At 38.5% G+C, this 13585-nt stretch overlaps 1 protein-coding gene across 6 annotated transcripts in view; it reads left to right on the top strand.

Annotated features, from left to right (window-relative positions):
- LOC126767379 (GTP-binding protein Di-Ras2-like) overlaps positions 1–13585 on the top strand; it is a 146704-nt gene that overhangs the window by 116042 nt on the left and 17077 nt on the right. For all 6 annotated transcript variants that reach the window (XR_007669080.1, XM_050484911.1, XM_050484910.1 and 3 more), the window contains exon 5: positions 9366–9529. Coding sequence is in view for 5 of the 6 variants with exons in the window: in XM_050484911.1 (XP_050340868.1) it covers positions 9366–9529 (164 nt within the window). In the remaining variant the exon portion in view is untranslated. The remainder of the gene's footprint in view (positions 1–9365; positions 9530–13585) is intronic.

Below are 13585 nucleotides of genomic sequence, written 5' to 3'. Positions count from 1 at the left end.
TATCTCAGGAACTACTAATCTAATTAATTTTACAGCAAAATAAAAAAATATGTAAATGACGGATAAAGAAATCTCGATTATCACTTTATCATGCGAGAGTATCAAATGTTCGGTGACACCCGAACTTAGCCCTTCCTTACTTGTTTCCATTTCACATTAATATTTTATTGTTTAACTTCCAAAGTGATTATTTTTGCAGCTTCATGCTGGCAAAACTCTAAATATTTTTATTCAGCTAAAATTTTTTTCACATTTGTTTCCTACATTTTTTACTTTAACTGTTGTTTCCAACTGTAGAAAGGCACCAGGGCTGCATCCAATTCAATTAAAAATAACTAAATTTACATTTAAATTAATTATTCGCTGAACAGTTTGCCACCAAGTTTGTAACACACAGGAGGAAACTTCCGTGACACTATAAAATATATATGAGTGACCCAACCACAGATACTTTTCTATAGCCTATTTTTGATAGATCACGGATGAGTCGTGTCAAGCTGTTATGTTATTTTTGTTCAGCATTGTTTGCACTTTCATCATGGAAAACCTTACGCCTGAATAACGTTTACTTCAACTTTATTACAAAAATTCACGTTTTATAAAGAATGTGTTTAGTGCGTTTCGATCGACTTATGGTCAACATAATTGGCCTGCGCATACTATTCGCAACAGCATCACCTATATTGAGACCCAGTATTCATTATTGGATAACATTAGATCGAACAGACCACGTCCAGCATCCGCAAATGAAAATATAGCAGCCATATGTAGGAGTGTACACGTAGACACGGAGAGTCAATCGCGCCGTTCGCAGCAACTCGAAATTACGTATGGAACAACTTGGCGCATTTTACGCCGAGATCTTAAAATAAAATACCAATTTCGAGCCAAATTTTGTTCAGCGATGAGACCCATTTCTGGCTGATTGGATATGTAAATAAGCAAAACAGAGCTACCGTTTCATCCAGAAAAAACAAGGGTTTGGTGTTGTTTTGGGTTCCGGTGGAATCATCGGCCCATATTTTTTCGAAATTGATGCCGGTGAGAACGTAAACGTCAAAGGCGACCGTTATCTTGTCATGGTAATCGTCTATTTGATGCCTAAAATTTAAGCTCGTGATCTCGGCGAAATTTGGTTGCAATAAGACAACGGCACTTCTCACACATCGCCACAATCGATGGATTTATTGAGAGAACACTTCAGTGAGCAGAGAACTTCATTTTTTGGGCCGGTTGTTTGGCCACCAAGATCGTGTGATATCATAGCGTGATGTTTTGCTCCTACATCACGCATCTCATTCGCTAGTTACCTGTCGAAATGCTTGAATGAGCCATCGAAAACTGAACTCATGGATGGGCCCTGAGAGACGTAAACTTGGCCAACATTTGAAAGAGATAATCTTCAAAAAATAAAGAAACAAAGAATATTCTTTGGAATGGTAATAAATATTCCCCACTAAATTTGCATTTCCTCTGTTTTTCTTTAAAAAAATAGGGAACAGCGAAATGGATTACCCTTTATAATAGACAATATACTCAAAGTTGTTTAATTCATGAACTTGACTAAGAAATATCTTAAAAGCTTTCGCAAACCTTCTCTAACACTCCATACTCATTCTAACTGAAAACCGTTTAATGAGTTTGACAAAGGCTTTGTTTGAGTGGAAAAGCAACAAATCAATGGCAACTAATCTTTAAAAAGCTTTTATTCAATCTATAGCTGTTCATCTATTATAGCACCAGACACAATATTCAAAAATATGTGATGATTTGGATCCATTACCCGCAAAAATTTTCAAATCCAATCTCAGACAAAATATTGCTTCTGAGCCCGGCAATATCCTATCTCGCAACACCCTGATCTCACTTATACAAGTATTTTTCTTCCGGTGACAGTTAAAAAAATAATTTGTGTCAGCTGTCCTGATTTGATCTATATTAATTAATAGAGGTTGAGCGAACAGTTGTCGTTAGATGAACAGCTGAGGGTGAAGTGTTGATAGGAAGTAGCTAACCCTCTGTCATATGTAGAAATATGAAAAGTTTAATGTGATTTGTAGACGCATTCGAGTTCAATTCTAGTAGTAAGGGGATAATCGAGCCGTCACCCCGATCTATGTTTTGTAAAGTGTCGGACCTCGATAATACATTTTAAAGGCCATTGTTTTTGTTCCTGAAAGTTACCTGCAATACTCGTGTTGGATATCTCTTAGATTGCTGAGTTTCATTTTTTTTAATATAGTCTTCTACAGTTTCATCGGTCTTGTTGATGAATGGCACCTACCATTCAAAAAATTGATGGTTTAAATAATTCCAAGTCGCTTCTAACGGACTAGTGGTGATTTGGAATTGCTTTGCGAGGTACGAAAAATCGGGATTAAAAAATTATCAGCAACGAATTCAATCATCACCTAAAATTTATTGAATTTGAAATGACTAACACCTAAGTTCTGCTGCGAAGAGAAGTCCAGTCTGTCTGGCACAAATTTTTGCCGTAAACATCTGGCCAATTGATAAGCTGTGTGCCAAAGCATAAGGTACTCGTACAGCTAACCTTTTTGCATCACATTTTCAACACTGCGCCAATTCACGCCTTGCCAAGCTTTTGCTGCGAGCGAGCGCAGGCGAAAAGTAATACAAAATCGATGGTCACTTAAAGTTTCTTAAGCAGTTGGTCAGCTGTTGAATGCTGTGCAAGTAGGCACTACACCCAACAAAACACAAAGAACTTTTGCAAACATTTCCTGCCTCTGTATTTGTTGTTGGAAATTCCTGCATAGCCACAATTGGCGTGTCAGGTCGGCAACAACCGCAAGCGACTGCAGTTCAACCGAAAGTTTCAAAGTCCACTCCTGCATCGATCAGCACAGTCAGCAACGTCGGCATCGCAGCAACTTTGTGGCAACAACTTTACGACGCAACGCTGGACGGACTTATCGTTGCCGCTACAAGTCATCGTTGGAGAAGCATTGACGTTGTTAGTAACTTTGTAGGTTATACTGCGTATATTTTCTAAAGGTTTCTACGCCAGCAAAAAAGTTTGTTTTGTAAAAAATCGTTTTACATATTTGCCAGAGGTTGCCTAACAGGTCAATTGCAAACCGTTTATAGTAAAACACATTTTTTTGACAAAAGTTTCGTAGTAGGATTTGTCTTTTGCTACAAAATAGGCCTCAGTTTCGGCAATTTCCTCCTCCTAATGATCCAGTAGGGCTATGAAATAGTTGCTGTTTGTGGTTCCTGGTTTTCCAGGCTTTGGAGCGGGTGCATCGTATACAATCTACTCGGATGACGGTTGACTGGATTTCATGTTTTATATGTCACATATCTAAGCACAAGTTCGGCTTCATTATACTTGAACATCTGCAAACACTTCTTCGCATCATCAACTCGCCGTTGTTTTTAATTCTAGTAGCGTGCACAATCTTTCTCAAACCCAACTATTTAAATGACCATTTATGTAAATGTTTCTTTCAAATCATGTGTGTAGTTCTGCTTTCTCGGTACACTTAGAAATTTATGATCATTCAAAATAAAATTGGCAGCATATTTGAAGTTTTTGTCGGCAATATTTTGCAAAACGTATCCACGGCGTTTACCGTGTTCGGTGCAAACACATGTCTAAATAAAGCATGCCAATTCTTGATCAATTTTTGGGGAAATGCTCGTCTTAAGCCAAGTTTTTTTCAATTGTATCTTCTCCATTCAAAAAAAATAATTTATCAAGACTCGAAAATTTTTTTCGAATACAACAACAAAGTTTATTCACAGTGGTCGCTGAGGTTATAAATCACAAACTAATGATCCATCAGTCTCAAATTATACAAGCGCCTTGTTTTAAGGCTAAGTCAAAATCATATGAAATTAAATTCTAGTAGTCATCATCTATGTTTCAACCAAGCTTTTTTCAATTGAATTTTTTTTGTAGATTTTTCCTTGTATATATGTGTGTGTAGTTCGTGTCGAAGCTACATTTAGAATTTTTGAACTCGTAAAAATAAAATTGTGTCCGTATTTTCAAGCAAAAATAAAATGCATGTCAAGTCCCCACAGACATATAAACAAGTCATCAAATATTCAAATACTAAGTACATACTGACGGCTGGCGAAACTTTAAAGTTCGGCAACGGTTAAATATGCAAAATGTTCGGCTTTGTTTCGGAGAAAGTTTTCGAATACAACAGCAACATGTTTCCCACAGTGGTCGCTGAATTATGTTCCAAGCGAAACCACGATCCTTGCATCAGTTTTATTTCCAACGATGATTTGTAAGGTCAATGTCCAAGACCAATCTTGTTCCTCCGGATTAATAGTTCAACTGTCAATACTTTCAAGCATAGTTTAGTCCATCCAAAAATATTTAGATCTTACCACCACAAGCTCCGTAATCTTTTTCTTATGAATGTTAATACGTTTGACTATGCCCAGAGCTCGAGCTTGTTAAAGCTTGTTAAAGCTCGTGCGGAAGCTTACAGAGATTCAAGAATACCCCGAATTTTCCTTATGATCTTGTTTTTTTTTACCAAAAGCTTCTTATACATTGTTCTCTGCTGAAATAGTTTCACTCAAAGCAACCGAAAGGACTCCTAAAATAAGTTAATCAATTTTACCCAGCTATCGGCTAGTTGACATTGCTTCCTTGCATTCCCAGTGCATGCCTAAATAATTTTTTTTAATGACGGCTACACAAAAATAATAAAATGTTTTTGAAGAAAGAGGACATAAGCTTCAAATTTAATGAGGAATATTTATTATCATTCGAAACAACGTTCTTTGGCATTTATTTTTTGAAAATTGCCTCTTTCAAATGTTGACCGCGGCTACGTCTCAGATCGTTCATCCGTTGAGTCTAATTTCCAATGTCTCGTCCGAGCATTTCGACTGGTAACTGGCAAATGACACGAGTGATGTTTTTCTCCAAAGCCTGAATCGAAGCGGGGTCGTTCACATAGACTTAAGACTTTACATATTCCCACAGGAAAAAGTCTAACGTTCTGCCCACCGAAGTGTTCTCTCAATAAATCCATTGATTGATGTGATGTTTGGGAAGTGGCGGCGTCTTGTTGAAACCAAATGTTGCCGATATGACAAGCTTCAATTTAAGGCACCAAATAGTCGATTATCATGGCGCGATAACGGTAGCCGTTGCCTGTTACGTTCAAACCGTTGTTTTTTCTGGATGAAATGGCAACTCTTGAATCTCTTCAGGTTGCTCTTCGTCCCAAATGCAGCAATTTTGCTTGTTTACATACCCATTCAGCCAGAAATGGACCGCTGAACAAAATTTGGCTCGACAACGTCGGATCTTCTTGGAACTTTTCAAGAACCCATACATCGAAACGATTTCACTTGAGAAGGTCTAGCGGCTTCAGTTCTAGCACAAGCTGTATTTTGTACGCTTTCCATTTAAGATCTCGACGTAAAATTCGCCAAGTCGTTCCATACGTCAGTCCGAGTTGCTGCGGACGGCGCTCAATCGACTCTCCATATTCGGATGGTCCTCGTGTGCACTTTCAGCTTGACACGATGCACACGTGATTTGTCAAAAAGAGGCTATTGTAAAAAGTACCTCTACTTGGATCACCCGTTACAAATAGTGTTCTTAAATTCTCACATCTTAGAATATTTCATGGCAATTATGTATTTTCTTTTTGACTAGTAAATAAAGATGAACTGAATTCCGAATTTAAGATCGCCCTTACTGGCTTTATTTTCCCGTAAGTAAATACAAATGTATGTTAGTAAAAGTACTTGTGCTCTGACTTTGTATACGTAGCAGTCGGCACTCGACTCCTCCATTGCGGCGTCAATCAACTCAATGACGGTTTTTGTATTGTATGTATATGTGTGTGTGTTTACGGGTGCCTCAGGTTAATTCCTACCCAATTCGGTGTTTTGCACTGCCTGAAGTGGCTGCCAGCTGCCAATTTAGCAAAATGAAACACTTAGTTGCCAACGGCAGTAAGCAGCCATTTACGTATTTAAATCATTTGCAATGATTGCGTCGACATTCTCCGCCATACATAGATACAACTACGTAAGTGGCACGAGCTTGAGCACCGACTGCTGCCACCAATTAGGGAATGGCATAGCTTACCTGAAATGTAATTACCGAAAATATTTGAGCAAATTATCGAACCAAGTGCGTAAGAGCGTTCAAGTGGTCAAACTTGGCAGCACTGATTCGTATGCACAGTGGGTGAAATGAGCATGCAACCTAACTATAAATGGCTCCAGAGTAGGTAAAGGTTGAGCTGTTTGTAGGTGAAACCGCTGCACTGGAAATACCATATTCATAACCTCAATTTGTAGTTATACTAGATTGCAGTACTTTATTATTATTATTAAAAATACAATTTAAATGCATGCAATTTGAAACAAATTCACAATTGCCTAGCTGCTAAGCTGGATTCTCACGCGAATAACAGCAATAAAAAATCTCAAAATCGCGTGTGGCAAAAAACCACTTTAACAGACATTCCGCGACTTGCCACAGAGCGTAGGTGCTATGAAATATAAATATAATGATAACAATAAAAACTAAACAGCTCACTTTAAATCCTCAAAACTAACATATGCCACAGCTGTTTGGCAAGAGATAAACACCGTTGGTACTAGCTAAACTTTTGGCTCTCTATCTATATAAACGTACTTCTATGTGTAACTGTTTGTACATATGTAGTGCAGTGGCGCAATGACGCAAAGACAGCGGGATTAACAACAACGCCATAGTTGTCAGTGAATATATGAGTGATTCCATAAGCGGTGCTGCTTCGTTTCATTTTTGTTCATTTCCGCTGGCCTGCTTTTAGGCGCACCAAATAATAATCGCCAGTTTTCGATTGTGTAGCTTTGAAGGCCAACAATGACGGCACAGCACTGCGTATGTATGTGTGCTTGCCTGCATAAATTGTAGATATATATTCTGAGTTATTGTTCATGGTCTTTTTAGTCAGACAATGAAAGGCAATTAGAAATAAAAGAACTTTCACAAGTAATACCATAAGTTAACGAACTTTTGTGTTAAAGATATTTTGACATTGAGTGTCTTAATACTCTAAAACTTCTAAAAAATTCTTTACAACCTGTGAGTCCCTCAAGCTTTCATACAAATGAGAATCAGTGATGGATACTTTATAATTTATTTAAAATAGCTCAGATGGTAGTGGTAGTTTCTTCTTAACAACAATTTTGAAACAGGGATATTTTATTCTGGTATCGTACGATCATCTTCTTACTTGCGGGCATTAATAATTGGACGGTATTGAAGAAGAAGTACCGATTTAAGCCTTTAAATTAGACACGAGAAGTTTCTTAAAAGTGAGCCAATATAATAGAAACCAAATCTGCTAAATCTGAAAAGTCAAATTCGGTTCATTGTCTCTTAAATATAGACCTAATTAACAAACAACTTACTTAAAAATATGCTAACTTATAAACTGAGGCAGCGACGTCTATTCGGCGAAGCAAGTTAAGTTGGTAACCTTCATTACTTTTAGTCTTACTAATTAATCTTACTTCTTTCTTGCTAAAAGGGAGAGAAAGGATTGTAGCCAACTACATAAGATACAAGGCGCAGAAAATCGCACCCCTTCACGCCAATTAGCACGCGTACAGAGCGGGAAGCTCCACTAACACTGCTCTTACGGCTTAAACATCAAATTCCTAAGCTTCCCATTAGACTGACCCTTACGATGGAATAGGCATGTGAAATTAACATTGTCGAGAGCCACTAAGGCATCAGGTGGCTATATACCATGATCGTAGGGCCTGTTGTCACTTATGGAACGGTTTCTTAGACATCGAAGGCAACGCCGTCTTCGGTAGGTCTTCAACTATCGAAGCAGCAAAGACTCAAAGTCGTCTCAAAAAATGAAAGCCTTGGGAGTAGACACGCCACAGTGTTACGAAGAGGGTAAACTTCACAAAGAAGTTTAAACTTACATTCGGCAGTAAGGCGGAGTGGAGTAATTCCACTGACGGCTTGAAAATACCGGAGGCATTGGAGCAGGCATTGCGGGAGCGAATACCAAACTATCCATATCAACGTCGCCTGGAGTGGTTAAGAATGCTGCACCATATTAGTTCATAGGTCACAACGCAAAACCTCAATTATTTTCTATCTATCTACCTTTAGTAGAGATTGTGGGCATTACAGCATGTGCCTGGAATGGTGCATCCAACTTTTGCGCAAAACTGCAATTATTTTGCAAGTTCATGTGCATAGCACCTGCATTCAACTTAACTTGCAAGTTCATTAGCTCACAGACCACACACTCCGATAACATCCCTTGGTTAATATACGGCAGATTCTTAGGTTAGGTCAGGTTAGATGGCTAATCCCTCGACGTGGCGGAAGGATCTCACAGATCAGATTGTTGTCCAGTTAGAACTCCCATTACAATTGAAAGGTGAACCTTCCTGAGAACGAAGAGTTCTCTAGACTTCTTCCGATTTACCCCGAGCCAGAAGGACCTTGTGAGGGCATAGCTGGTGGTAGAAAAAGTGGATAACTTTAGTCAAAACAGAAAAAAAAATCAATTAGTAGGAATATACGAGTATCCGCACCATCAGAATTTTGATTAAACATTTAGAAACACAAAATTATAGTTGTCGGCAGAACAACATCTGAGTGATTAAGGAGATGAAAGTTTCCGATAATATTGCAATATTATATTTTACCAATGTGATGTACTGATTTTTACACCTCTGTCGAAAAATTACTTGCAGGAATAACTACTTCGGAATCATATTATACGATCAATAACAGATTATATTTTCACAAAACTCAGTTTGGCACCAAATACTTAATTCCTCTGGTTCACTTTAAACTCATTAATATATTAGGTATCAATCAGTTCGAATTCCAATTATACATACATACATACATGCATACAATAAGTGGAAGTCGGCGCAATACCGAGCATCTTGCGAATAGCAAATTATAGTCGAAATCCTCAGAACACGCAGGAGTTGGCAATCGCAGGAAAAATTACTCTCTAAAAGAGATACAGGATTCTACTATGTATGAGAATATGCTCTTAATGTGTGTGAGATTTTCTTAAGTTTCATTTTATTATGGATTCTCTAATTCAATCTATATTCTTGGTAAATAATTCATTGCAAAATTCTTTTATACCTTGTAAAGTGTATATTAAGTTTCTCATGAAGATGGTAAGCCCAGAGAAAAACATTAAAGGCCCTATAAAATGTATGTATAAATGTAGGCAAGACAAACTAACATTAACATTTTTTTCTGTTATTAACACTTTTATGTCAATAAAAAAATTATATTTGTGTACTCGTGAGGACTGTCCTCCTTGAACCCCCATTTTTAATCAGTTACATTATTTTCTCACTTGCAGAGCGAAAGTGCTGGAGTGCTCCGCCAAGGAGGATCAAAACGTGACTGACCTCTTCAAAACGTTGCTGTCTCTATCGCGATTTCTGCCCGTCGGGAGCAATAATGACGGCACGAGTGGACTCAAGCGACGCTCTTCGGCATATGTTAGTGCATCGTCAAGTAGAAGTAAGTACTCTCACTCATAGCCAAATTGACACAGCACAAGCAAACTGAGCGTGCTTAGCAAAGACAGACGAACAGCACCAGCAGAGATAGTAGTGGTAATGGAAAAAAAAGAAGGGCGCAAAAGACACAAGATGAAAATTAAACGAAGATTAGTAAAATTAAATTCAATTGCAAGTGACACGCATTAGTCACTTGCTTGGCGGCCTAGATAGCCTCAATGGTACCGTTGTGTAATTGTTAGTGACAACGGCGGACCAGTAGCAACAAGCAACCACTTAATTGCAACCGTGTGCATTCGTTCTTTAAGTAAATTATGCTTCTTCTCACGCTCAGCGTGTCATCTTACAACGCTTTCCGTGTGGCAATATGGAGGCGGTTTTCTGGCTGGTGCCGTGTCTTCCAATTGCTGATTTCACTTTTGCTGCTTTGACAAATTAATGCAAATTAAATTAAATTCACTCCACTCTTTTACTGAGCAATTTTTTTATCCCACCGAAGGCGTCCAACTTAATAGATATACTACGAGTATATATCTACATTATTTAAAGAAATAAAATTTCGACAAGGAGTAATGGTATTGTAAGAGGTCTGTGGAGTATTTGGGGTGTCCTCACTACAAATTTGAATTCAAAATTTTCCATTACGTACAGCTATTTTTCATTTTAGTAAATAGTGGTGGTTTGACCCCCAACACGCCTTGACTTCTTCTTTATTGGTGTAGATACCGCGTACGCTGTTTCAGCCAAGTTTACAACAGCGCGCCTATCGTTCTTCCTTTACACGGTTTGGCGCCAATTGGAGATTTCAAATGTAGCCAGGTCCTTTAGCAATTTAGAAATCAGCGAAGAATTTGTGTGTGTCGATCCTTTTTCACGGGTCTTTTCCAAGATTTGGCGCATGGTGAATATCTGGTAAGTTGTTGACTTTCCAGGCCTGAAGCCACATTGATAAGGTCCAACCAGTTTGTTGACGATGGGCTTTAATCTTTCACACAGAACCTTATATGCGATGTTGAGGAGGCTTATCCCAAGGGAGTTGCTCCTTATAAGTTCTTCGCCGCCGTATTTGAATAGCTCGGCAAGCATTCCATCGGCCCCCACCGCTTTGTTGTTCTTCAGACAAATAATTGTTAATCGAATTGTGGGACAATGGAACAACGTCCGTCCCATCGTCATCAATTGAATAATTGGGTTCACCATCTCTTATGCTTTCACTGCCATTCAGCAGGCTTGAGAAGTGTTCCATAATTTCAGTTTGCTCTGGGTCTTAGTCACTAGTTTTCGAGAATTACTCCAGTCTACCAGCTGTCAAGCTCTTCATACTCACGCATTTCGGCCTCCAAAGCGGTATCCCCGGAGCAGTCGTTTGAGTTTGTTGAATAGGCAGAAGTCACACCGAGCTAAGTCAGGTGAATACGGTGAATACGGTGCTTGCGGCATGATATTGGTTGAAAATTTGGCGAAAAACTAACGACAAATTATTGCAATATGCGACTGTGCATTATCGTGGTGCAAAAACCAAGAGTTTTCAGTCCATAATTCCGGCCTCTTTTTACGAATAGCTTCGCCCAAACGACGAATAACACTCAATTAGTATTCCTTGTTGACAGTTTGATCGGTCTAAAGGAGTTCGGTGTACATCACACTTCAATAATTGAAGAAAACTGTCAACATAAGCTAGATTTTTGACCTGCTTTGGCGTGTTTCGGCTCACCTTTGCCACTATATTCGGCCGACGATTATCTGTTTCCATGTCATAAGCATAGATACAGAGCACATCTCTGACTAGTAACCGTCAATCGTCAATGCGTCAAGAGGTTCTTAATATCCTAGAAATTAAAAAAAAAATGCCAATCTTTTGTTACCTAGGCTTTATTACTTTTCTCAGACTGAGTCATCGTATTCACATCATTTGTCATATATCCGCATTTCACATGCAATCTGGGAACTTATTTTCTTTAACGTACGAGGTGTGTTCAAAAATTAACCAAAATTCTTACGACATTAATGGTGTCCGCGTATAAATGGTCCCCTTTCGATATTATGCACTTATGTTAGTGCTTATGCCAATCGTAAAAACACTTCTTAAACTCGATTTGTATAGCCCATAGCACTTTCAGCGATATTCATCAATATTGTAAAAAGGTCTCTTTATTTTTGGGTATAAAAAAAAGTCACATGAAGCCATGTCTGGTATGTGGAGGCTAAGGCATTGTTACAGTATTGCTTTAATCCAAGAATTCACGAACAAATTCCCTGATCCATTTCTTTTAGCAAACCAAAGTCACCAAGTTCATAAAAATACGTCTAACCTTAGCAGCTATTACAGACAAAGTAAGCAATGAACATAGCATTTTCACGTACTTCAGAGACATGACATGTATATCAACATAAAACAAAAAAATGACAATTCATCTCTCCAAAATTTATTGTTAGAATTCTCGTTATTTTTCGAGCACACCTAATAGGAACAAACATTTCATTTCCAGCGATTAATTTAACTCTCATACATAAGACCAATGTAATTTCGCTCTTCACTACACTGCGTCTGAGAAGACCCAAAAAGTTACAAGCATTTACATGATGTTTTCACCTTTATTCATATGGACAATTCGCATCGCTTAACCAAGCACCAGCAGGCAACAGCCGGCCGGTAAAACTCAAACATTTACACCGTTTGGTAAAGCATTCGCCGCTGTCACAACGCCACAATCTGCTCCGTAGCCTCCGTTCCTCGCGTAGGTCTCTGGTATTCATTTCAACTCTCGTGCTTTTGTTTCCTCCTCTTTCCTTTTCCTCTTTAATGATTGTTTTTCATATTTTTGTGCCTGTGTGATGGTCGCAGCGTCTGCAGAGTTGCCACACAAATTCGATTGCAGCGAATACAGCGCCAAGAGCGGTTATAGCACCGAGATCCACGACATACATAGATGTGTGCCGCTGCAAGAGCTACAAAGGTTGCCATAGCATTTCCAGTTGCCACCAGAGTTCAGTATGCCAGTGCTTTCGTGCGTTTCTTCGTATTTTCTTTGCGCTTTTACTTTTGCACCGCCTGTCATGGTCACAGTTTAGCACCTCTCCACCTTTTGCACTACGTTGCACTCTGAGGTTCCATATTTCACCACATTTTGCTTCACATCGCTGCTACTGCTTCTTCTTCACCCTCTGCTCTTGTATTTACCTGCAATTTGTTGTTGTTATTATTTACGTTTATTGCTACACTTGCAACTTGCCATTCATTAGTTTTGTGTTTTACTCTGTGTGGACCGTTGCATGCAGCCTGCAGGTACAGTTATTTGGCGGTGTTGTTTTGTCGCCGAGTATTTTACTGGAAATCAGTAAAATGCTCACGCAATCTCAACTATAACAACATATAAATATGTATATTTACAGGGGCGGTTTGATAAATCAGAATTAAAATGCAACTCTGCTCTTCTCAAATGGCACTAGACTGCTGTCAAATTTTGTGGGCAGTGAATTGTTCCGTAGAGCATTTTTTATTTTTTTTCTTTTCATTTTAATTAATTTTCAAAAATTTCACCAAAGACCAAATGGATCACATTTCATACACCTTTTAGAGTTGCCTTGTATTTTAAAAATGTACTAATAGTTTAGCAGAAGCTCTCTTTATTTAGACCCTGTCAAGCGATCGTATCACTCGTCACATAATATACTCTAAATTCTTTCATAAGTTCATCTTAAGTTTACATCAGTTTCTGAGCATTTTCAACTTACAACTTTGACCTTCGGATATAATTGTATATCCAAGTGCCAATAAGACAAAGAACCGCTCGAAGTAATTAAAATAGTGCTGCCGTTCAGGCAAATGTTGCTGAAGACCGCAATTTGTCGATTCCAAGACGTTCCCAAGAATTGGACTGTCTCAAACCACAACCTGGCGGATTTTGAGAAAGGATTTAAGCTTGCATCCGTATAAAGAATTGTTCTCACTCAAGAACTCAAGCCATTGGACCACCGTGAACGCTGTGAATTTGCTGACTTTGCCTTAAAAAAACTTGAAAATGATAATGATTTTTTTAATGAAATCATCTTCTCC

Source organism: Bactrocera neohumeralis, unplaced genomic scaffold (genome assembly GCF_024586455.1).
Source record: "Bactrocera neohumeralis isolate Rockhampton unplaced genomic scaffold, APGP_CSIRO_Bneo_wtdbg2-racon-allhic-juicebox.fasta_v2 ctg584, whole genome shotgun sequence".
Taxonomy (NCBI): domain Eukaryota; kingdom Metazoa; phylum Arthropoda; class Insecta; order Diptera; family Tephritidae; genus Bactrocera; species Bactrocera neohumeralis.
Note: the sequence above shows the minus strand (reverse complement) of the source record. Positions and strands in the feature narration are given on the sequence as shown.